Below are 26,395 nucleotides of genomic sequence, written 5' to 3' on the forward strand. Positions count from 1 at the left end.
CAACACACCTGAAGAGGAACGGGCATACCTCTAATGTCTGGGGGGGGGGTTGGGGGGGAATGTTTTGTTCTCAGATATGTAGTGCCTCAATAAATTTTACATGAATAACTGAAGTGACAGCTCTTACAGCAAGTGTTTACAATTTTTATACACTACTTAAAAATCCTGGGTTTTATGCACGTGAACGCGCATCAAGCCAGGATTTTGGTTAGGCTGAAAGGAAACAACCCGGGGCGAAGTCCAGGATCCTGAACCCTGCTCTTTACCAGTGCTGAGACCTAGGAATTTGCTGTCTAATAGACCCCGCGTTTTCCCTGGTTATAAGTCTGAAAGGGGTATTAATGGCCGTTTTATGTCTGTTTTGCAAACACTTGTTCCTAATGAACAAAACTGGATTTTACTTTGTCCACATAAATCTACTATACTAATGTATGTACCTTATTGTCTTTCAGCTGCTGCATTTCAGCAAGGCAAGATACCACCAACACCGTTTGCAGCTCCGCCAGCTGGAAGTGCCATGATCCCACCACCACCGAGCCTAGGTAGGTATACTACTTCTTGTCTGAGAACTAGCATTGTGTTTTGTGAGCCTAGAAATATGTAGATTATATTGCATTGTATATTCCATATTTTTGGGGTTTTTTTTTTTTTAGGTGGCCCCCCACGTCCTGGTATGATGCCTGCACCTCCTATGGCTGGCCCCCCAATGATGCAGATGATGGGACCTCCACCTGGAATGATGCTTGGACATGGTGAGCAGATTATTTTTGCATACTGTTGGTACCTGCTAAAGCAACAGTGCATATATTTGTTTCTCCAGCAGGGTACATTGGTTTCCACAGGGAAACATCAGGGGTGTAGAGTGGATCTTGATCCAGAGGCACCAACAGTCTAAAGCTTTAGGCTGTCCCTCCTCTATAACCCCGCCGTCAGGCACTGAGAGCTTAGTTTCGAGTTTGTGCCTGCAGCAGCATGTCACCTAACAGGAGGGCTGCACTGGGCAGCCCTGAAAAAGCTTTTCTGAGAATTCTTCTCCGGGCTGTCAGTGCTGTATGTCAGGGTGACACTTCAGCGCTGCAGCTCCATCACCTCCCAAGCGGCATCGCATACTCCCGCGGCTCAGTTCCCGGGTACTTGTGGCAGAGACGTCCCGGCTTAGGCACAGAATCGCAGACTGCTCTCCTGGTTCGCGTGGCTGCTACGGGGAGGAGGTAAGAAGGTCCACCAGACGGGACCCGCCATTAAATCTCGTTCTGTCCGTGACCTAGGGAGATGGGCCGTGGCGCTGGCGTGGACACTGTCACCAAGCAGGGACCCCACTAGACCACCAGGGCATCTGAGTACAGGTCGTCTGTACTATCAACCCATTTTCTCATATGTCCTAGAGCATGCTGGGGACTCCAAAAGGACCATGGGGTATAGACTGGATCCGCAGGAGACATGGGCACTTTAAGACTTTAAATGGGTGTGAACTGGCTCCTCCCTCTATGCCCCTCCTCCAGACCTCAGTTAGATTCTGTTCCCAGAGAGACTGGACACACACTAGGGGAGCTCTCCTGAGTTTCTCTGTAAAAAGACTTTTGTTAGGTTTTTTTATGGTCAGGGAGCACTGCTGGCAATAGGCTCCCTGCATCGTGGGACTGAGGAGAGAGAAGCAGACCTACTTCTGTGAGTTCAAAGGCTCTGCTTCTTAGGCTACTGGACACCATTAGCTGCAGAGGGTCCGATCACTTGGTGCGCCTAGCTGCTTGTTCCCGGAGCCGCGCCGTCACCCCCCTCACAGAGCCAGAAGAAAGAAGCCGGGTGAGTATTAGGAAGAAAAGAAGACTTCAGTGACGGCAGAAGACTTCAGTATTGAGGTACTGCACAGCGGTCGCGCTGCGCGACATGCTCCCACACACACATACGGCGGCACTAGCAGGGCGCAGGGGGGGCGCCCTGGGCGGCATGAATACTGAAGTGAACACTGGCTAAAATATATATTAGAAGTGCCTAGGCACTAAATATAGCCTCCGCCAGTATAAAAATTGTGAATCTGAGCGGGACTGAAGCGCGCCGGTGAGGGGGCGTGGCTTAGCCCTCACAGCTACCCAGCGCCATTTTCTCTTCACAGGAGCTGCAGAGATACTGGCCCTGACCTCCGCGCTTCTGTACAAGTGACAGGGTGCAAAACGGGGGGGGGGGGGGGGGGCAGTGCTAACAGGTCTGAGGCAGTGTGTATTTGCGCTGGGTTGCACCGCCGACAGCTGATTGGGTAGATATGTTGAGTACGTTGAATGCAAATGTGGCGTTATTGACTAAAAGGCTGGATAAATCTGATTCTCAGACCCAAACATGGAGAAAATCCATGGAGGAAGCCTTGTCTCAGGTCCAGACCCCCTCGGGGTCACACAAGCATTCATTTACCCAGATAACAGATACAGACTCTGATTCCAGTGTCGACTGTAGTGATGCCAGATTGAATCCTAAACTGGCTAAGAGTATTCAGTACATAATTGTGGCATTTAAAGACTTATTGCATATCACAGAAGTCCCTATTATTCCTAATACAAGGGTCTGTTTGTATAAGGGGGGGGGGGAAAAAAAAACCTGAGGTAACGTTTCCCTCCTCTCGTGAGCTGAACACTCTTTTTGAGAAAGCTTGGGAAACTCCTGACAAAAAGTTAGATTCCCAAAAGAATTCTGATTGCATATCCATTCCCCTCTGAGGACAGGGAAAAGTGGGAGTCAACCCCCAATGTGGACAAAGCTCTGTCATGTCTGTCCAAAGGGGTGGCGCTTCCGTCTCCTGACACGGCTGTCCTAAAGGACACTGCGGATTGTAAGCAGGAAACTACCTTAAAATCCATTTATGTCACTACGGGTACGCTGCTCAGACCTGCCGTTGCGTCTGCATGGGTGAGTAGCGCTATTGGAAAGTGGGCAGATAACTTGGCATCTGACATAGATACCCTGGATAGGGATAGCATTCTTTTGACTCTCGGTTATATCAGGGACGCTGCAGCCTACCTAAAGGAGGCGGCGAGGGATATTGGCCTGTTGGGATCAAGGGCCAATGCCATGGCAGTCTCGGCCAGGAGAGCACTGTGGATTCATCAATGGAATGCTGATGCCGACTCCAAGAAAGCTATGGAGGCTCTCCCGTATAAAGGTGGTGTCTTATTTGGTGACTGACTCGCTGATCTGGTATCCACGGCTACCGCGGGTAAGTCATCATTTCTACCTTATGTCCCTGCGCAACAGAAAGACGCCTCACTATCAGATGCAGTCCTTTCGGCCCAATAAATACAAAAAAGGAAGAGGGTCTTCCTTCCTTGCCTCTAAAGGTAGAGGAAAGGGAAAGAGGTCACCTGCTGTGGTAGGTTCCCAGGAGCAGAAGTCCTCCCCGGCTTCTGCCAAGTCCAGCGCATGACGCTGGGGCTCCTCTACAGGAGTCCGCACCGGTGGGGGCACGTCTCTAACTCTTCAGTCAGGTCTGGTTTCACTCTGGCCTGGATCCTTGGGTGTTAGAAATAGTGTCCCAAGGGTACAAACTGGACTTTCAGTACGTGCTTTCCCCCCTCACCGATTTTTCAAATCAGCCTTGCCAGTTTCTCTTCCGGAAAGGGAAGTAGTGTGCGCTGCGATACAAAAGTTGTGTTAACAGCAAGTCATTGTCACGGTACCCCCGTCACAACAGGAAGAAGGGGGTTTTTTCGAGCCTGTTCGTCGTCCCAAAGCCGGATGGCTCGGTCAGACTGATTCTGAACTTAAAATCCCTCAATTTATATCTGAAAAGATTCAAATTCAAGATGGAATCTCTCCGAGCAGTGATCTCCGGTCTGGAAGGGGGGGATTTTATGGCGTCAGTCGACATCAAAGATGCCTAGTTACATGTCCCAATATATCCTTCACCTCAAGCTTACCTGAGGTTTGCTGTTCAGGATTGTAATTACCAATTTCAGACGTTGCCGTTTGGTCTCTCCACGGCTCCGAGGATTTTCACAAAGTAATGGCTTACCGCGATTGAACGCCAAATCCTAGCTCGAAAGGGTATTCCCGGTGAAGTCATCCCCACTCTACTTAAAGCTAGAAAGGAGGTAACGGCGAAGCATTATCACCGTGTTTGGAGAAAATATGTGTCTTGATGTGAATCCAAGAAGGCTCCTACGGAAGAATTTCAGCTGGGTCGTTTTCTCCATTTTTTGCAAGCGGGTGTGGATGCGGGCCTAAAGTTAGGCTCCATTAAAGTAGAGATTTCAGCATTATCAATTTTCTTTCAAAAAGAATTGGCCGCCCTTCCAGAGGTTCAGACTTTCGTGAAAGGAGTGCTGCACATCCAACCTCCATTTGTGCCCCCAGTGGCACCATGGGACCTTAACGTGGTGTTGCAGTTTCTTAGGTCACACTGGTTTGAACCTTTACGAAAGGTTCAGTTAAAATTTCTCACTTTGGAAGTGGTCATGCTTTTGGCCTTGGCGTCCGCAAGGCGGGTGTCGGAATTAGCGGCGTTGTCTCACAAGAGCCCCTATTTGATCTTCCATGTGGATAGAGCGGAATTGAGAACTCTTCAACAATTTCTGCCAAAGGTGTTTTCTTCGTTTCACATGAACCAGCCTATTGTGGTGCCTGCGGCTACTGAAGCCTTGGCTGATTCGAAATCCCTCGATGTAGTCCAAGCTTTTAAAATTTATGTCGCCAGAACGGCTCAGATTAGGAAAACGGAGGCCCTGTTTATCCTGTATGCTCCCAACAAAATTGGGGCTCCTGCTTCTAAGCAGACTATTGCACGCTGGATCTGTAATACGATTCGGCATGTTCATTCTACGGCTGGATTGCCGTTACCGAAGTCGGTGAGAGCCCATTCTACTAGGAAGGTGGGCTCATCTTGGGCGGCTGCCCGAGGAGTCTCGGCGGTTCAACTTTGCCGAGCAGCTACTTGTTCAGGTTCAAACACTTTTGGTAAGTTCTACAAGTTTGATACCCTGGCTGATGAGGACCTCATGTTTGCTCAATCGGTGCTGCAGAGTCGTCTGCACTCTCCCGCCCGGTCTGGAGCTTTGGTATAAACCCCATGGTCCTTTGGGAGTCCCCGGCATCCTCTAGGACGTATGATTTTAATACCTACCGGTAAATCCTTTTTCTCGAACGTCCTAGTGGATGCTGGGGACTCCGTAAGGACCATGGGGAATAGACGGGCTCCGCAGGAGACTGGGCACTCTAAGAAAGATTTAGTACTACTGGTGTGCACTGGCTCCTCCCTCTATGCCCCTCCTCCAGACCTCAGTTAGAATCTGTGCCCGGACAGAGCTGGGTGCATTTTAGTGAGCTCTCCTGAGCTTGCTAATAAGAAAGTATTTTAGTTAGGTTTTTTTATTTTCAGAGAGCTTCTGCTGGCAACAGACTCTGCTACGTGGGACTGAGGGGAGAGAAGCAAACCTACTAACTGCGGCTAGGTTGCGCTTCTTAGGCTACTGGACACAATTGGCTCCAGAGGGATCGAACACAGGAACCTAACCTTGGTCGTCCGTTCCCGGAGCCGCGCCGCCGTCCCCTTCGCAGAGCCAGAAGACAGAAGCCGGCGGGTTGAAGCAAGAAGACGTCAAAATCAGCGGCAGAAGACTCCTGTCTTCATATGAGGTAGCGCACAGCACTGCAGCTGTGCGCCATTGCGCCCACACTAACCCACACACTCCGGTCACTGTAGGGTGCAGGGCGCAGGGGGGGGCGCCCTGGGCAGCAATTAAGTACCTCCTAGCAAAAGCAGCATATATACAGTTGGACACTGTTATATGCATGAGCCCCCGCCATTAATTTCACACAAAATCGCGGGACAGAAGCCCGCCGCTGAGGGGACGGGGCCTTCTTCCTCAGCACTCACCAGCGCCATTTTCTCTCCACAGCTCCGCTGAGAGGAAGCTCCCCAGGCTCTCCCCTGCAGACTCACGGTAGAAAGGGTAAAAAAAGAGGGGGGGCACACAAATTTAGCGCATTAATCATATATACAGCAGCTACTGGGTAAACACTAAGTTACTGTGTAATTCCTGGGTTATATAGCGCTGGGGTGTGTGCTGGCATACTCTCTCTGTCTCTCAAAAAGGCCTTGTGGGGGTCCTGTCCTCATATAGAGCATCCCCTGTGTGTGTGGTGTCGGTACGCGTGTGTCGACATGTTTGACGAAGAGGGCTATGTGGAGGCAGAGCAAGTGCAGATGAATGACGTGTCTCCGCCGACACCCGATTGGATGGATATGTGGAAGGTGTTAAATGATAATGTAAACTCCTTGCATAAAAGGTTGGATAAAGCTGATGCCTTGGGACAGTCGGGGTCTCAGCCCATGCCTGATCCTACAGCGCAGAGGCCGTCAGGGTCTCAGAAGCGCCCACTATCCAAAATTGTTGACACAGATATCGACACGGATTCTGACTCCAGTGTCGATGAGGATGATGCAAAATTGCAGCCTACAATGGCTAAATCCATCCGCTACATGATTATAGAAATGAAGGATGTTTTGCACGTATCAGTGGGTAAACCCTGTCCCTGACAAGAGGGTTTATATGTATGGGGAGAAAAAGCAAGAGGTGACTTTTCCCCCTTCACATGAGTTATATGAATTATGTGAAAAAGCGTGGGATTCCCCCAATAGGAAAGTGCTGATTTCCAAAAGGTTACTTATGGCGTACCCTTTCCCGCCAACGGACAGGGTGCGCTGGGAATCCTCCCCTAGGGTAGATAAAGCTCTGACACGCTTATCTAAGAAGGTGGCCCTGCCGTCACAGGATACGGCAGCCCTAAAGGATCCTGCAGATAGGAAGCAGGAAAGTATCCTGAAGTCTGTTTATACACATTCAGGTACTCTACTGAGGCCGGCAATTGCGTCGGCCTGGATGTGTAGTGCTGTAGCAGCATGGATAGATAATCTGTCTGAGGAAATGGATACCTTAGACAAGGATACCATTTTACTGACCCTGGGGCATATAAAAGACGCGGTCCTATATATGAGGGATGCCCAGAGGGACATTTGCCTACTGGGCTCTAGAATAAATGCAATGTCAATTTCTGCCAGAAGGGTCCTGTGGACTCGGCAATGGACAGGTGATGCCGACTCCAAAAAGCACATGGAGGTTTTACCTTACAAGGGTGAGTAATTGTTTGGGGGCGGCCTCTCGGACCTAGTTTCCACAGCTACGGCTGGGAAGTCAAATTTTTTGCCATATATTCCCTCACAGCCTAAGAAAGCACCGTATTACCAAATGCAGTCCTTTCGATCACAAAGAAGCAAGAAGGTTAGAGGTGCGTCCTTTCTTGCCAGAGGCAGGGGTAGAGGAAAGAAGCTGCACCATACAGCTAGTTCCCAGGAACAGAAGTCCTCCCCGGCTTCCACTAAATCCACCGCATGACGCTGGGGCTCCACAGGAGCCAGGAGTGGTGGGGGCGCGTCTCCGAAATTTCAGCCACCAGTGCGTTCGCTCACAGGTGGATCCCTGGGCTATACAGATAGTGTCTCAGGGATACAAGCTGAAATTTGAAGTGATGCCCCCTCACCGTTACCTCAAATCGGCCCTGCCAGCTTCCCCCATGGAACGGGAAGTAGTGTTAGCGGCAATTCACAAGTTATATCTCCAGCAGGTGGTGGTAAAGGTTCCCCTCCTTCAACAAGGAAGAGGATACTATTCCACAATGTTTGTGGTACCGAAACCGGACGGTTCAGTCAGACCCATATTGAATTTAAAGTCCCTGAACATTTATCTGAAAAGATTCAAGTTCAAAATGGAATCGCTCAGAGCGGTCATTGCAAGCCTGGAAGAGGGGGATTTTATGGTGTCTCTGGACATCAAGGATGCTTACTTGCATGTCCCCATTTATCCACCTCATCAGGAGTACCTCAGATTTGTGGTACAGGACGGTCATTACCAATTCCAGACGTTGCCGTTTGGGCTCTCCTCGGCACCGAGAATATTTACCAAGGTAATGGCAGAAATGATGGTGCTCCTTCGAAAGCAAGGAGTCACAATTATCCCATACTTGGACGATCTCCTCATAAAGGCGAGGTCCAGAGAGCAGTTGCTGATCAGCGTAGCACACTCTCAGGAAGTGTTGCAACAGCACGGCTGGATTCTGAATATCCCAAAGTCGCAGCTGATTCCTACAACGCATCTGCCTTTTCTGGGCATGATTCTGGACACGGACCAGAAGAAGGTGTTTCTCCCGGCGGAGAAGGCTCAAGAGCTCGTGACTCTAGTCAGAGACCTCTTAAAACCGAAACAGGTGTCGGTGCATCGCTACACGCGAGTCCTGGGAAAGATGGTGGCATTATACGAAGCCATTCCCTTCGGCAGGTTCCATGCGAGGATCTTTCAGTGGGATCTGTTGGACAAGTGGTCCGGATCGCATCTTCAGATGCATCGGCTGATCACCCTGTCCCCGAGGGCCAGGGTGTCTCTTCTGTGGTGGCTGCAGAGTGCTCACCTTCTCGAGGGCCGCAGGTTCGGCATACAGGACTGGGTCCTGGTGACCACGGATGCGAGCCTCCGAGGGTGGGGGGGCAGTCACTCAGGGAAGAAACTTCCAAGGGTTGTGGTCAAGTCAGGAGGCTTGTCTGCACATAAATATCCTGGAACTAAGGGCCATATACAACGCCCTGAGTCAAGCGGAGCCTCTGCTTCGCAACCAACCGGTGCTGATTCAGTCAGACAACATCACCGCAGTGGCTCATGTAAACCGCCAGGGCGGCACAAGAAGCAGAGTGGCGATGGCGGAAGCCACCAGGATTCTTCGTTGGGCGGAGAATCACGTGCAAGCACTGTCAGCAGTGTTCATTCCGGGAGTGGACAACTGGGAAGCAGACTTCCTCAGCAGGCACGACCTCCACCCGGGAGAGTGGGGACTTCATCACGAAGTCTTCACTCAGATTACAAATCGATGGGAACTGCCACAGGTGGACATGATGGCGTCCCGTCTCAACAAAAAGCTACAAAGGTATTGCGCCAGGTCAAGAGACCCTCAGGCGATAGCTGTGGACGCACTGGTAACACCGTGGATGTTCCAGTCGGTCTGTGTGTTTCCTCCTCTTCCTCTCATACCCAAGGTGCTGAGAATCGTAAGAAAAAGAGGAGTGAGAACAATACTCATTGTTCCGGATTGGCCAAGAAGGACTTGGTACCCGGAACTGCAAGGAATGCTCACAGAGGACCCATGGCCTCTGCCTCTCAGACATGACCTGTTGCAACAGGGGCCCTGTCTGTTCCAAGACTTACCGCGGCTGCGTTTGACGGCATGGCGGTTGAATGCAGGATCCTAGCGGAAAAAGGCATTCCGGAGGAAGTTATTCCTACGCTGATAAAGGCTAGGAAGGACGTGACAGCAAGACACTATCACCGTATATGGCGAAAATATGTTGCCTGGTGTGAGGCCAGGACGGCCCCTACAGAGGAATTCCAGCTGGGCCGGTTCCTGCACTTCCTACAGTCTGGAGTGACTATGGGCCTGAAGTTGGGGTCCATAAAGGTCCAGATTTCGGCCCTATCCATTTTCTTTCAAAAAGAACTGGCTTCTCTTCCTGAAGTTCAGACGTTTGTTAAGGGAGTGCTGCATATTCAGCCCCCTTTTGTACCACCAGTGGCACCTTGGGATCTCAACGTGGTGTTGGGTTTCCTGAAATCTCACTGGTTTGAGCCACTTAAGACCGTGGATCTAAAGTATCTCACGTGGAAGGTGGTCATGCTATTGGCCTTAGTTTCGGCTAGGCGTGTGTCAGAATTGGCGGCTTTGTCATGTATGTCATATATGGACAGGGCAGAATTACGGACTCGTCCGCAATTTCTGCCGAAGGTGGTGTCATCTTTTCATTTGAACCAACCTATTGTGGTGCCTGCGGCTACTCGTGACTTGGAGGATCCAAAATCAGTGAAAGCCCATTCCACAAGGAAAGTGGGCTCTTCTTGGGCGGCTGCCTGAGGGGTCTCGGCATTACAGCTTTGCCGAGCAGCTACTTGGTCGGGTACAAACACATTTGCTAAGTTCTACAAGTTTGATACCCTGGCTGAGGAGGACTTTGTGTTTGCCCATTCGGTGCTGCAGAGTTATCCGCACTCTCCCGCCCGTTTGGGAGCTTTGGTATAATCCCCATGGTCCTTACGGAGTCCCCAGCATCCACTAGGACGTTAGAGAAAATAAGATTTTACTCACCGGTAAATCTATTTCTCGTAGTCCGTAGTGGATGCTGGGCGCCCGTCACCAGTGCGGATTTTCTGCAATACGTGTACATAGTTATTGCTTAATAAAGGGTTATGTTATGTGGGCATCCATTGTTGATGCTCTGTTGTGGTTCATACTGTTCACTGGGTAAGTTTATCACAAGTTATACGGTGTGATTGGTGTGGCTGGTATGAGTCTTACCCTGGATTCCAAAATCCTTTCCTTATAATGTCAGCTCTTCCGGGCACAGTTTCCTTAACTGAGGTCTGGAGGAGGGGCATAGAGGGAGGAGCCAGTGCACACCAGTAGTACTAAATCTTTCTTAGAGTGCCCAGTCTCCTGCGGAGCCAGTCTATTCCCCATGGTCCTTACGGAGTCCCCAGCATCCACTACGGACTACGAGAAATAGATTTACCGGTGAGTAAAATCTTATTTATCTTAGTCCGTAGAGGATGCTGGGCGCCCATCCCAGTGCGGACTCTATCTGCAGTACTTGTGGATAGTTATTGCTTGTGTTACACAGAGGTTGTGTTTCTGTTATGTTCAGCCTGTTGCTGTTTTTGGTTCATGCTGTTAACTGGCATTTTCTCTATCGTCCTAGTGGATGCTGGGGTTCCTGAAAGGACCATGGGGAATAGCGGCTCCGCAGGAGACAGGGCACAAAAATAAAGCTTTCCGATCAGGTGGTGTGCACTGGCTCCTCCCCCTATGACCCTCCTCCAAGCCAGTTAGATTTTTGTGCCCGGCCGAGAAGGGTGCAATCTAGGTGGCTCTCCTAAAGAGCTGCTTAGAAAAGTTTAGCTTAGGTTTTTTATTTTACAGTGAGTCCTGCTGGCAACAGGATCACTGCAACGAGGGACTTAGGGGAGAAGAAGTGAACTCACCTGCGTGCAGGATGGATTGGCTTCTTGGCTACTGGACATCAGCTCCAGAGGGACGATCACAGGTACAGCCTGGATGGTCACCGGAGCCTTGCCGCCGGCCCCCTTGCAGATGCTGAAGTAAGAAGAGGTCCAGAATCGGCGGCAGAAGACTCCTCAGTCTTCTAAAGGTAGCGCACAGCACTGCAGCTGTGCGCCATTTTCCTCTCAGCACACTTCACACGGCAGTCACTGAGGGTGCAGGGCGCTGGGAGGGGGGCGCCCTGGGAGGCAAATGAATACCTATTTTGGCTAAAAATACCTCACATATAGCCTCCGGAGGCTATATGGAGATATTTAACCCCTGCCAGAATCCGTTAAGAGCGGGAGACGAGGCCGCCGAAAAAGGGGCGGGGCCTATCTCCTCAGCACACAGCGCCATTTTCCCTCACAGAAAGGCTGGAGGGAAGGCTCCCAGGCTCTCCCCTGCACTGCACTACAGAAACAGGGTTAAAACAGAGAGGGGGGGCACTAATTTGGCGTTAGAAATATATAAAAAAGATGCTATAAGGGAAAACACTTATATAAGGTTGTCCCTATATAATTATAGCGTTTTTGGTGTGTGCTGGTAAACTCTCCCTCTGTCTCTCCAAAGGGCTAGTGGGTCCTGTCCTCTATCAGAGCATTCCCTGTGTGTATGCTGTGTGTCGGTACGTGTGTGTCGACATGTATGAGGACGATGTTGGTGAGGAGGCGGAGCAATTGCCTGTAATGGTGATGTCACTCTCTAGGGAGTCGACACCGGAATGGATGGCTTATTTAGGGAATTACGTGAAAATGTCAACACGCTGCAAGGTCGGTTGACGACATGAGACGGCCGACAAACAATTAGTACCGGTCCAGACGTCTCAAAAACACCGTCAGGGGTTTTAAAACGCCCGTTTACTTTAGTCGGTCGACACAGACACAGACAGGGACACTGAATCCAGTGTCGACGGTGAATAAACAAACGTATTCCTTATTAGGGCCACACGTTAAAGGCAATGAAGGAGGTGTTTCATATTTCTGATACTACAAGTACCACAAAAGAGGGTATTATGTGGGATGTGAAAAAACTACCGTAGTTTTTCCTGAATCAGATAAATTAAATAAAGTGTGTGATGATGCGTGGGTTCCCCCCGATAGAAAATTATGGGCGGTATACCCTTTCCCGCCAGAAGTTAGGGCGCGTTGGGAAACACCCCTTAGGGTGGATAAGGCGCTCACACGCTTATCAAAACAAGTGGCGGTACCGTCTATAGATAGGGCCGTCCTCAAGGACCAGCTGACAGGAGGCTGGAAAATATCATAAAAAGTATATACACACATACTGGTGTTATACTGCGACCAGCGATCGCCTCAGCCTGGATGTGCAGAGCTGGGGTGGCTTGGTCGGATTCCCTGACTAAAAATATTGATACCCTTGACAGGGACAGTATTTTATTGACTATAGAGCATTTAAAGGATGCATTTCTATATATGCGAGATGCACAGAGGGATATTTGCACTCTGGCATCAAGAGTAAATGCGATGTCCATATCTGCCAGAAGATGTTATGGACACGACAGTGGTCAGGTGATGCAGATTCCAAACGGCACAAAGGTGTATTGCCGTATAAAGGAAGAGGAGTTATTTGGGGTCGGTCCATCGGACCTGGTGGCCACGGCAACTGCTGGAAAATCCGCCGTTTTTACCCTAAGTCACCTCTCTGCAGAAAAAGACACCGTCTTTTCAGCCTCAGTCCTTTCGTCCCTATAAGATCATATCTGCCCAGGGATAGAGGAAAGGGAAGAAGACTGCAGCAGGCAGCCCATTCCCAGGAACAGAAGCGTTCCACCGCTTCTGACAAGTTCTCAGCATGGCGCTGAGACCGTACAGGACCCCTGGATCCTACAAGTAGTATCCCAGGGGTACAGATTGGAATGTCGAGACGTTTCCCCTTCGCAGGCTCCTGAAGTCTGCTTTACCAAGGTCTCCCTCCGACAAGGAGGCAGTATGGGAAAAAATTCACAAGCTGTATTCCCAGCAGGTGATTAAATTACCCCTCCTACTACAAGAAAAGGGGTATTATTCCACACTATATTGTGGTACTGAAGCCAGAAGGCTAGGTGAGATTTATTCTAAAAAATTTTTTGAACACTTACAAAGGTTCAAATCAAGATGGAGTCACTCAGAGCAGTGATAACGAACCAGGAAGAAGGGGACTATATAGTGTCCCGGGACATCAGGGATGCTTACCTCTATGTCCCAAATTTGCCCTTCTCACTAAGGGTACCTCAGGTTCGTGGTGCAGAACTGTCACTATCAGTTTCAGACGCTGCCGTTTGGATTGTCCACGGCACCCCGGGTCTTTACCAAGGTAATGGCCGAAATGATGATTCTTCTTCGAAGAAAAGGCGTCTTAATTATCCCTTACTTGGACGATCTCCTGATAAGGGCATAGTCCAGGGAACAGTTGGAGGTCGGAGTAGCACTATCTCGGATACTGCTACAACAGCACGGGTGGATTCTAAATATTCCAAAATCGCAGCTGATCCCGACGACACGTCTGCTGTGCCTAGGGATGATTCTGGACACAGTCCAGAAAAAGGTGTTTCTCCCGGAAGAGAAAGCCAGGGAGTTATCCGAGCTAGTCAGGAACCTCCTAAAAACAGTGCATCATTGCACAAGGGTCCTGGTAAAAATGGTGGCTTCCTACGAAGCAATTCCATTCGGCAGATTTCACGCAAGAACTTTTCAGTGGGATCTGCTGGACAAATGGTCCGGATCGCATCTTCAGATGCATCAGCGGATAACCCTATATCCAAGGACAAGGGTGTCTCTCCTGTGGTGGTTATAGAGTGCTCATCTTCTAGAGGGCCGCAGATTCGGCATTCAGGATTGGATGCTGGTGACCACGGAGCCCAGCCCGAGAGGCTGGGGAGCAGTCACACAAGGAAAAAATTTCCAGGGAGTGTGATCAAGTCTGGAGACTTTTCGCCACATAAATATACTGTCAGCAGTGTTTCATCCCGGGAATGGAAACTGGGAAGCAGACTTCCTCAGCAGGCACGACCTCCACCCGGGAGAGTGGAAACTTCATCGGGCAGTTTTTTCCACATGATTGTAAACCGTTGGGAAATACCAAAGGTGGACATGATGGCGTCCCGTCTGAACAAAAAACGGGACAGGTATTGCGCCAGGTCAAGAGACCCTCAGGCAATAGCTGTGGACGTTCTGGTAACACCGTGGGTGTACCAGTCGGTGTATGTGTTCCCTCCTCTGCTTCTCATACCTAAGGTGCTGAGAATTATAAGACGTAGAGGAGTAAGAACTATACTCATGGCTCCGGATTGGCCAAGAAGGACTTGGTACCCGGAACTTCAAGAGATGCTTACAGAGGTCTTATGGCCTCTGCCGCTAAGAAGGGACTTGCTTCAGCAAGTACCATGTCTGTTCCAAGACTTACCGCAGCTGCGTTTGTCGGCATGGCGGTGGAATGCCGGATCCTAAGGGAAAAAGGCATTCCGGAAGAGGTCATTCCTACCCTGGTCAAAGCCAGAAAGGAGGTGACCGCACAACATTATCACCACATGTGGCGAAAATATGTTGCGTGGTGTGAGGCCAGGAAGGCCCCACAAAGAAATTTCAACTCGGTCGTTTCCTGCATTTCCTGCAAACAGGAGTGTCTATGGGCCTCAAATTGGGGTCCATTAAGGTTCAAATTTCGGCCCTGTCGATTTTCTTCCAGAAAGAATTGGCTTCAGTTCCTGAAGTCCAGAAGTTTGTCAAGGGAGTATTGCATATACAACCCCCTTTTGTGCCTCCAGTGGCACTGTGGGATCTCAACGTAGTTCTGGGATTCCTCAAATCACATTGGTTTAAAACCAGTCAAATCTGTGGATTTGAAGCATCTCACATGAAAAGTGACCATGCTCTTGGCCCTGGCCTGGACCAGGCGAGTGTCAAATTGGTGGTTTTTTCTCAAAAAAGCCCATATCTGTTTGTCCATTCGGACAGGGCAGAGCTGCGGACTCGTCCCCAGTTCTCTCCCTAAAGGTGGTGTCAGTGTTTCACCTGAACCAGTTTATTGTGTTGCCTTGCACCTACTAGGGACTTGGAGGACTCCAAGTTGCTAGATGTTGTCAGGGCCCTGAAAATATGTTCCAGGACGGCTGGAGTCAGGAAAACTGACTTGCTGTTATCCTGTATGCACCCAACAAACTGGGTGCTCTTGCTTCTAAGCAGACTATTGCTAGTTGGATGTGTAATACAATTCAGCTTGCACATTCTGTGGCAGGCCTGCCACAGCCAAAAATATGTAAATGCCCATTCCACAAGGAAGGTGGGCTCATCTTGGGCGGCTGCCCGAGGGGTCTCGGCTTTACAACTTTGCCGAGCAGCTACTTGGTCAGGGGCAAACACGTTTGCTAAATTCTACAAATTTGATACCCTGGCTAAGGAGGACCTGGAGTTCTCTCATTCGGTGCTGCAGAGTCATCCGCACTCTCCCGCCCGTTTGGGAGCTTTGGTATAATCCCCATGGTCCTTTCAGGAACCCCAGCATCCACTCGGACGATAGAGAAAATAAGAATTTACTTACCGATAATTCTATTTCTCGGAGTCCGTAGTGGATGCTGGGCGCCCATCCCAAGTGCGGATTATCTGCAATACTTGTACATAGTTACAAAAATCGGGTTATTATTGTTGTGAGCCATCTTTTCAGAGGCTCCGCTGTTATCATACTGTTAACTGGGTTTAGATCACAAGTTGTACGGTGTGATTGGTGTGGCTGGTATGAGTCTTACCCGGGATTCAAAATTCCTCCCTTATTGTGTACGCTCGTCCGGGCACAGTACCTAACTGGCTTGGAGGAGGGTCATAGGGGGAGGAGCCAGTGCACACCACCTGATCGGAAAGCTTTACTTTTGTGCCCTGTCTCCTGCGGAGCCGCTATTCCCCATGGTCCTTTCAGGAACCCCAGCATCCACTACGGACTCCGAGAAATAGAATTATCGGTAAGTAAATTCTTATTTTCTTAAAAGCCATGTTGTACGGTGTGTTGTGGTGTGAGCTGGTATGTATCTCACCCTTCGTTTAACAAAAATCCTTTTCCTCGAAATGTCCGTCTCCCTGGGCACCGTTCCTATAACTGAGGTTTGGAGGAGGAGCCAGTTCACACCCATTTAAAGCCTTAAAGTGCCCATGTCTCCTACGGATCCCGTCTAAACCCCATGGTCCTTTTGGAGTCCCCAGCATCCTCTACAGACTAAGAGAAAAGGATTTAGCGGTAGGTATTAAAATCCTATTTAATAAGGCTCGCTAGTACCTGAGGTGGAAGTCCAGCATAGGGGAGCTGGCGATTGACCGGTTTCCCCTCCCCGGGCCGCCATCTCCCGCCCTGGAGCTGTCTCACACTCTCCCTCATTCCCTCACAGAGACACTGGGCGCCATCATACAGCAGCAGCTGGTCTCTGGGATTGCAGGTCAAAGTTGCCTGTGTACAGGGTGACGACTTTACATTAACTTGAGTATCCTACGTGTCTTGACACAGACAGCGTTAGTAGAGTGTTTCCCAGATATAACTGTCACTATATTCTGTACCCTATGGGTTAGGTGCGTCAATACGTATATTATACTGTGTACTCAGTCACGTGATACTGGATTTATTCGCAGGTATTGTACTTTTGTCTGGGTTTATTGTACTAAGTCGCTCTGTTGTTGCGTTCTCACATAATGTCTTACAGAAAGGGCAGTAAATCAGTGGAAGCTCCTGCATCATGCAGAGCATGCTCCAAGGATTTACCAGAGGGGGAAGTGTTATGTACTGGTCTGTGTACTATTTGTCATGTATCTCCCAGTTAGTCTGCAGCTCCTGCATCTATGTAGGAGCATAGCTGGGCTGCATTCACCACCCTACTGGGTACTCTGGTGGAACGCCTAGCATCCCCTACCTGTGTAACTACAGTTTCAAATTGTCCCATGGTTAATCCGCTTTGGGCGGAAAATCTGTCTAACCAGCTGCAGATAAATCAGTCATTGGTAAGGCAAAAATCGGCCCCAGGTCACCCCTAGGTCCTTTAAGCGGGCTGCTTCCTCCTCACAATCCTCTCTAATCTTTCATCAGAAGAGGAGGGGGAGCATACAGTCCTGTCAGACACTGAATCATGTTACTGATGAGGATTCTCCCTTGCAGATGTCCCTGCCTTAGTGGTTGCTCTTAAGCATATCCTACAAATCAATGATGGCGTGGATTCCACTACTGTGGAAGTGTGGCAAAGAAAACATAAGTTTAAACAGCAGAAGGTGGTTAAAACTGTAATACCCAATTCTGGCCATAGACATCACGTGGGAGCCCTGGTCTTATCCAGGAAAGAAATTTCATCTGCGTAAACTAGCTTTGGCTCTCTCTCCTCTCCCTGCAGAGTTGTGTAACAAATGGGAGATTCCACCGCCGGTGGAGTCTTGCGTCACCCGCCTCGTGGTGTTGTCCACTCTGCTGGTCACCACTGTCGCGTCACTGAAAGAACAGACAGTGTGTGAAGGGATGCCTTTTAAAAAAAAAAAAAAAAAAAAGTGTTTTCATTCCCTTAAAGGGGGCTAAGCATAAACCCACTATAGCTGCCTCCTGTGCTGTAAATAGAGCGTGGGTTCAAGCACTAGAGCAAGAGCTGCCCCTTATTATGTTCAGGAGGTGTCCCCTGAGATGGGTATAATGGCAGCCAAAGCATCGTCCACGTCTGTCCTGGCTCGCCGCATACTGTGGTTGAGGTCGTGGAAAGTGGACCTGGGCTCCAAAAAGACCTTGGAAGTACTCCCCTTCATTGGGGACATTTGCTTGGGGAAGATTTAAATAAATTAGGGTCTGAATTGCAGCTGCTGTTTTATCCCCACTACTAGTCCTTCTGAACAGAAGGCAAAAGGTACCATTTTTCGTACTTTTCGGCCTCAAGGGAAAGCAAAAGGTCAGGCATACTAGTGTTCACTCTAGGAGTGAAAAGGGGCAGGGCGCCGGACTCCGGGGGCACATGTGCGCGCGCGCGACGAAGCCGCGCGCGTGTCCGAAATGGGGGGGCGGCCACGCAAATTAGGGGGCGTGGTCACGCCTCCGTCATTTTAGGGGGCGGTGCGGCCCACAGACGCTACTATAGAGAGCGTCTGTGGCTGGCGACGTCACTGTTGGGGGCGTGCCCAGCACATCCGTCGGTGCTGGGCTTCCCCCAGCCCTCTCCCAATGTGTGAATGGATGCCGCGCGCATGCGCACGGCATCTATACACGCCGGGAGGGCAGGGAGCGGGCGGCTGTTCTAGCAGGGCGCCGCAAAAGGGGCAGGGCGGGTTTTGCCTGTTAAAAAAACGGGTAGGGCGCGGCGCCCTGCTAAAACAGCCTAGAGTGAACACTACATACCCAAGACAATCTCGTGCTCCCATAACCACAAAGCCCAAATCAAAACAATCCTGGGCAACCCGTCAGCCTGCTTTCAAACATGACGAGCTGCTGCATGACAGGGTGGGCCTCCCCCTTGGGGACCCCAGGGTGGGAGGCTGACTTCTACACTCTGCCCAGGTCTGGTTAAAGACCACTTCAGACGCATGGGTATTGGAAGTTCTATCACAGGTACGCGGTCTCGTTTAAGAGACATCCCCTTCGCCAGTTTTGCACTACAGCCCTCCTTTCGGCCGTTAAAGATGCGAACTGTACAAACTGTGGCGAGTTCCCTCCTGAGTACAGGAGTGATTGTGCCGGTGCCTCGGTCCCAGAGAGGCAGAGGTTATTACTCAACCGTGTTTCTGGTCCCGAAACTCAATGGATCCTTCCGGCCTATACTCTATCTCAAATCTTTCAACAAGTTTGTGAGAGTGCCTAGGTTTCGTATGGAAATGCTGCGCTCCATTGTACTGGCTATGGAACCCGGAGACTATATGGTATCCCTGGATATACAGGATGCATATCTGCATAATCCTATTGCCATGTCACATCAGCAGTTCCTGCGGCTTGTTATTGGTAACCTTCACTGCCAAATCCAGGCTCTGCCATTTGGACTGGCTACGGCTCCTCGAATCTTCACTAAGTTCATTGCCGTGATGATGGCCCTCCTCCGTCGCCAGGGAGTCAGAATCCTGCTGTATTTGACGACCTGCTGATTCTGGCAAATTCCCACAAAGTCCTCCTCTGTCATCTGCAACTGACTGTAACGTTCCTGCAAGCCCAAGTTTGGCTATCAATTGGAAAAAGTCCTCGCTGGTCCCAGCTCGGAGCATGGTGCACCTGGGGGCACTCCTGGACACGCAGAGTCAGAGAGTGTTCCTGTTTCCAGAAAGTCCCTAAAGCTTCGGGACAGGATAAGATGTTTCCTTTGTCGACCCAGATGGTGTCTGCCTTCGACATGGTAGAGTACGCTCAAGTTCATTCCCACCCACTACGGAGGTTAATCCTTTCCAAGTGGTCCTGTTCTTGCTGGCTATTGCCTCGGCAAGACGGGTGTTGGACTTATGGGTCTTGCCCTGTCGTCCACCCTTTCTGATATTTTATAGTGACCAGGCCGTTCTGCGAACTCAACCAGGTTATTTACCTAAGGTGGTGTCCTCTTTTCATCTTAACCAAGAGATTGTGGTTCCGGCCTTTATCTCTTTGGACTGGTCTCCCAAAGAACGTTCTTTGGATGTGGAGAGGACTGCCTCCATAAGGAGTTCAGATACCCTTTTTATCCTGTTTGGTTTCCACAAACGTGGCTGGCCATTGATAAGCAAACCTTGGCCAGTTAGATTAGAATGGTGATTGCACAAACATATGTGCAGACTGGACTTCCACCTCCACCACCACGCCTTTGATACTTTCGCATCCCAGGATGCTTCCTTTGGACGCCGGATTCTCATCTGCTAAGGCGCGTCCCCTCCCTTGAGGAACTGCTTTAGGACATCCCTGATGTTTCCCTGTGGAAACCAATGTACCCTGCTGCAGAAAAGTAGTGTTCTGGTAGACTTACCATGGTTAACACTTTCTGTGAGGTACTTTGGGTTCTACAGGGCGCCCACCCTGATGCTCCTAGCTTCTTTTGGCATTAGCCGCTGGTTCCTTCTCCTGTCGTGAGAATGCGGTTTAATGTGACTTACATCTGCCTTCTCTCTTGCCTACTTCTGCATTGGACTGGTTAATGAAACGGAGCTCTCAGTGCCTGGAGGCAGGGTTTTGGAGGGAGACCCCAATGCATCCTGGAACAGGCTAAAGCTTTAGCCTGTTGGTGCCTCTGGATCAAGATCCACTCTACACCACCGATGTTTCCCTGTGGAACACAATGTACCTCGCAGAAAGTGTTAACCATGGTAAGTCTACCATAACACTCCTTTTTTGGTATTAGACCGAACAATTTTAATAAAATACAAAAAAAAAGTTGAATGTTTTGTACTGTCACTTCTTTGTTTGTGTTTATTTATTTTTTTGCTGCGGAGTCCTTGTGGCACCATATAAAGTTTAATATATCATTAGTAAACCTTTTCCAAATATAGTTCATCGTTTCTTATGATGTAATTATACAATTTATTAAGTTTCTTAGTGCAGCATATTGCATTGTACTTTACAATTGGAACAACAGTAATAGCACAAAAATGTGTAATAACGGACACGGGGAGATGTACTAAGCAGTGAAAAGAGCGGAGAAGTTAGGCAGTGGCGAACGTGCCAAAGGCAACCAATCGGCTGCTCTGTATAATCTTATAGTATGCAAAATATAAATGTTACTTCAATGCTGATTGGTTGCCATGGCTCACTTCTCCACTCTTTTCCCTGCTTAGTACATCTCCCCCCACAGAGAGGTAAGAAGGCTTACAATCTATAGGGAAATAAGCATTGATGCACAAGAATAGGTGCCATCTATTGCATAATGGTCACCCAGATTGCTAAGGTTCTTAATGGGCAGTGCAATATAGTCACTCGGCAATGTTTGTAAAGAATCGGGAGATTTGTGAAAGTAAAGAAAGAGACAAATATGTGAAGTTGTGTGAACTGTACAGAGGGTATGTAATTAGATAGGGAAAAGGTTATGTGGTTGGGTCTGGCATTTGATAAGCTTGAGGTGCGTTTCGGGGAACACTTGAAGGTTTAGAAGCTAGAGGTGACAAAATACTTTGGCATAAAACTTCCTTAGGTTTTCACACAAGTCCTATAAGTAGATAAAAAGAAAATTAAACAAATGAGACCAAAAAATGAGTTGTACTCATTTTGTTTTTTTAATATATTTTTTTATTGAGGGAAAATTATCCAATATTGCGTATCTGTGAGTGGCTGTGAACCTATGCTTTCAGTATCTGGTCTAACCCTCATGTGCAGCAATAACTGCATGTAAACGTTTCTCATAATTTGTTAATTAGACCTGAACATTGGCTTGGAGGAATTTTGCCCCATTCCTCTGTACACTTCAACTCTGTTATGTTGGTGGGTTTCCTCCCATGAACTTCAGACCTACCGCAACATTTCAGTTTGATTAAGGTCAGGACTTGGCCACTCCAAAACTGTAAATTTATTCTTCTTTGACCATTCTTTGGTCAAATGACTTGTGAGCTTTGGGTTGTTGCCTTGCTGCGTGACCCACTTTCTATTGCGATGCAGCTCATAGACACATGTCCTGACATTTTACTTTAGAATATTCTGGTATAATTCTGAATTCATTGTCCCATCCATGATGTCAAGTCATCCTGGGCAAGATACAGCTAAACCGGTCCAAACCATGATATCGCCATCCCTGTATTTCACAGATGGTATGAGGTTTTTATGCGGAAATGCAGTGTTCTCCTTTCTCCAAACGTAACGCGTCTCACTTAAACCAAAAAGCTCTATTTTGGACCCATCTGTCCCCCAAACAATGTTCCAATAGCTTTCTGGTTTGTCCAGGTGATCTTTAGCAAACTGCAGACTGGCAGCAATGTTCTTTTTGGACAGCAGCAGCTTTCTCCTTGCAGTCCTGCCAATCAAACCATTGTTTGGTGTCCTGATGGTAGACTCAGTAACATTGGCTAATGTGAGAAAAGCCTTTTAGTTGATTAGCAGTTACCTTGGGTTCCTGTCCTTTGTGACCTTGCAAACTATTGGACGCCTTACTCTTAGTGTGATCTTTGTTGATCGTCCACTCCTGGGGAGGGTAATAATGGTCTGGAATTTCCTCCATTTGTACATTATTTGTCTGACTGGTGGAGTCAAAACTCTTTTTAGGGATTGTTTTGCAACCTTTTCCAGGCTGATGAGCATCAACATCTCTTCTGAGATGCTCAGAAATCTCGTTCATGGCATGATACACTTACTCAAAAATGTGTTCTGAACATAAGACTCATAGATCCCTGTTCTCTTAAAAAGACAGGTTGTCCACTCGCACCTGATTGGCATCCCATAGATACTGGACTTTCACAATATCTGCTAAGCCTAAAGTTTTCATACTTCAGCCATTCACACGTGATATTGGATAATTTTCCTCAATATAAAAATGAGCATCACCTACTAACGTTCTAAATGTATACACAACCACCCCCACACCACCGTGTGTGGACTGGTGTGTATACCCCTGGGCGCTGGTTCCTACCAGAAAGATGGAGATCAAATATCAATGCGGACTGCTGCTCCTAATAAAGGATAATTGCAATCCTCACAAAAACCAAAAGAAAACACACTGACTACAGGGGTGTGACACCCTGTAGAAAATCAAGAGCGCTGTCCGCACTGATAAAGGAGACTATTTACTATACTATTAAAATATTTGACAATAACAAATTGTTAACAATTTTTATTAAAAATGAATAAAATTAATTAAGTAGTACAACCTGACTGGCCTTCAATCAGCCTATATAATGCGTACTTAATATCATGATATAGACAATTCATATACAACCATTATTATGGCTATGTGTTACTGAAATTATGAGGCTTAGAATTTGATGCAACTAAAATTCATAATGTCCACTTGTTGGAAGATGAAAAGGCTATAAATGGCGTTCCAAACACTGAGTGTGTTTGGAGGTCCTCAGTTCTTTAAATGTTCCAATTTGAACATGTGTGCACACATATAGCAATTTAATGAATAGTTACCATCCACGGATATTATGGGTTCACCTCCAGGATAATGAATTAATGCTGTGACAGTCCCGAATTCAGAAACTCCCTCTGCTGGTGCTTGACCGTCAATTGCAGAATATCTATGTAGTATATTCGAATAGATCCACACTCTCAGCTGGTCTTTATCAAGACATCTTCCAACAAGTGGACATTATGAATTTTAGTTGCATCAAATTGTTAACAATTTGTTATTGTCAAATATTTTAATTGTATAGTAAATAGTCTCCTTTATCAGTGCGGACAGCGCTCTTGATTTTCTACAGGGTGTCACACCCCTGTAGTCAGTGTGTTTTCTTTTGGTAAAAATGAGCATGTCTGATTATTTTTGTTTTCATTTGTTAGTTTTGGTTCTCGATCTACTTTTAGGACTTGTGTGAAAATCTGAGGTAGTTTTAGGCCATATTTCAGCAGAAATATAGAAAAACTCTGAAGGGTTCACAAACTTTCATGCACCACTGTGTGTGGCGAGAGAGAACTTGATAGGATTTATTTTTTTATATAGGTATGAGACCACCTATGGGAGCGCACATGCAGATGATGCCTGGACCTCCAATGATGCGCCCACCTTCCCGTCCCATGATGCTCCAATCTCGGCCAGGCATGGCACGACCGGACAGATAGCATGCTGGACAAAATGCCTTTCCCTAAACAATAAAGCCCAGTAGTGTGGGTGATAAAGGGGTCAGCAAACTTTTGGCCAATATATTACAATTTTTGGTGTACTAAAGCAGTGACAGATACCACCATGTGTTTGGTGTGGGTTTTTTTTTTTGTTTTGTTTTTGTTTTTTTTTCCATTTTAAACTTGGTGTTAAAAGTTTTTCTGGAGAACACAAACTACTAAAATGCACGTGCTGCTGTAGGGTGTGTTTGTGTTTTTTTTTTTTTTTTTTTGTGTTTTTTTTAAATACATAAATACATAAATCCAAGTTTGCCCATAGTAACTAAGATTTACCTGAATTATTCATATATTTTTTTTTTTAACTTTTTATTAAAATTTGAATGAAACTGCATTACTTTTATAGAACTTCAGTTTTAAATTAAAGATTTTGTGTAATAGATGTTGCGCTATTTATTTTTTTCACACTTAAAACTTACGATAGTGCTGTAATCGTAAATGAGATTCCATGGGTTATTTAGCTTTTTCAGTTGCAATTGATTTGAATAGTTGCTAAACGTATCTCTCAAAGAATTAACATGTTTGTTTTTGAAGAAATTTCAACTTCTAAATGGTAGTTCTATTACTTGAATTATCCACCTACAAATAACCAGAGAGCTGGAGTTGTGCATAGCGTCAAGTTTGGGAATGAAAAAAAACAAATGTTTTGTTTGATTTATGTACAAATGGCATTAGTCATCCTTTTGTAAATAAAATGAAGCGTACACCTCAGTTGTGTTACACTATATGAAGAAAACCATTAAACCAAAGTGTTTGGCATGGGTAATATTGGCAGTCATGTGAAATATACAGATTGAGGAGGGCATCCAATTAGCCCAGATAAAACATTGGTCGCATTTTTTCCCTATGGTTATGTTTTTACAAGCTATCCAATTTGGAGTGCCCATAAAAAATAAAAAATAAATTTGCTCATGTAAATACGAGAATGGGGCAGGTTTTTGGGGATTTGGTTTTGCTTACCTGAGGCAGGTGAAATCGAATCCCCGCTAAGCCGTTGTTCGCACATGCTTATCGTGGCTAATTGGGTAGCCCATGGCAATACAATTGCCCAATGTAAATCACTGTGGATAATTTAATAACCCCCTGAGGGTGAAAAGTTTTGGGAGGTGAAGAGCACAAATTACAATACCACATACTACATCATGGGTTTCAACCTGCAGCCCTCCAGCTGCTGTGAAACTACACATCCCAGCATGCCCTGCCACAGTTGTGCAATTAAGGCATGCTAACACTGAGGCAAGGTATGCTGGGATTTGTAGTTCAAGAGCAGGTTGTAGACCCATGTACTACATGGTCAATTCATAGAATAAAAAAAAAAGCCATGCAATCTCCATTGCCGGACATTAACAGTAGACTGGGTTCTACTGAAGATCTCAATGATTTTAAATGTAGTGCTGCCATAGTAGAGAACCTTTCAATAAAAGTTTTTCATGTTTCTTCCCTGGTCAGTTGGAAATATGGTTATTTGTATGTGGAAAAGTATAGGAGCAACAGCAGCTCAGCCGCAAAGTGTTAGTGCCACACACTCATAGAACAATGCTGAAAAGTGCTGTAGAACGCCATGATCGCACAGAGTTCATAATTTAAACATTTTTTTTTTTTAAATGGGGGTCTTCATTGTTTGAGTCCGATCATAATTTATAGTTTTGTTATAAAATATCGAACGTGAATTTTTTTTATTTTATTTTCTCTTACGACCTTGAGGATGCTGGGGTCCGCATTAGTACCATGGGTATAGACTGGTCCACTATGAGCCACTGGCACTTTAAGAGTTTGAGAGTGTGGGCTGGCTCCTCCCTCTATGCCCCTCCTACCAGATTCCGTTTAGAAAATGTGCCCGGAGGAGCCGGCCACAGCTAGGGGAGCTTCTTTAGTTTTATTATTTTCTAAGAGTAAAGTTAGGCACAGGGAGGCTGCTGGCAACAGCCTCCCTGCTTCGTGGGACTTAGGGGGCAGAAGTGTCCGCCCTGAGGGGTTTTGAGGCACTTTCTCCGCTGACATGACATTAGCTCCTGAGGGTGATGATCGTTAGCCGCCCCAGACGACCGCTCACTCCCACAGCATGCCGCCACCCCCTAACAGCCAGAAGAATTCCGGTGGTGAGTGAGTCGCCGGCCACCTCAGCAAGCGGGAAGCCTGTGTGAAGATGGTATCAACAGGGTGGGAGCTGTTAAGTTCGTTTAACTTACAGGAAGAAAAAGCAATACCTTAAATACAGAAATGTTCAGGCTGTTGCAACCTCTAAGCGTGTGTCTGTGTTAAACCTCTATGAAATGCGTACACATTGCGTAAGCACACCGTCACGCTGTAAGCACAAAATAGCTACACGGGCGGCCTATACACTTTTAACCTCTAACAGGAAAGGAATGCTACACCAATTGTATGTTATGTTGTGGTCCAACGCAGCAACAAATATGTAAATATTTGTCCGGAACCGGGTGGCGCAGGCGAACAAACTTATGTATCCATTGGTTGTAGCTTTTCTCTTGAATTGTATTTCTGTTGTCCCCCCCCCCCCCCTTTAAGTAATTAATTAAAAGGAGGGTACAACAGAAATGCAACA

The 26,395-nt window shown here is 47.6% G+C and overlaps 1 protein-coding gene across 1 annotated transcript in view; it reads left to right on the forward strand.

Moving 5' to 3' along the window:
- The window catches only part of SNRPC (small nuclear ribonucleoprotein polypeptide C), an 83,627-nt gene extending 59,084 nt beyond the window's left edge, over nucleotides 1–24,543 (forward strand). The window contains exons 4-6 of the mRNA XM_063954905.1: nucleotides 453–542; nucleotides 654–752; nucleotides 23,657–24,543. Of these exons, the coding sequence (XP_063810975.1) occupies nucleotides 453–542; nucleotides 654–752; nucleotides 23,657–23,775 (308 nt within the window). The 3' untranslated portion in view covers nucleotides 23,776–24,543. The remainder of the gene's footprint in view (nucleotides 1–452; nucleotides 543–653; nucleotides 753–23,656) is intronic.
- Nucleotides 24,544–26,395: the final 1,852 nt, after the last annotated feature.

This window comes from Pseudophryne corroboree, chromosome 2, assembly GCF_028390025.1.
Source record: "Pseudophryne corroboree isolate aPseCor3 chromosome 2, aPseCor3.hap2, whole genome shotgun sequence".
Classification (NCBI taxonomy): Eukaryota; Metazoa; Chordata; class Amphibia; order Anura; family Myobatrachidae; genus Pseudophryne; species Pseudophryne corroboree.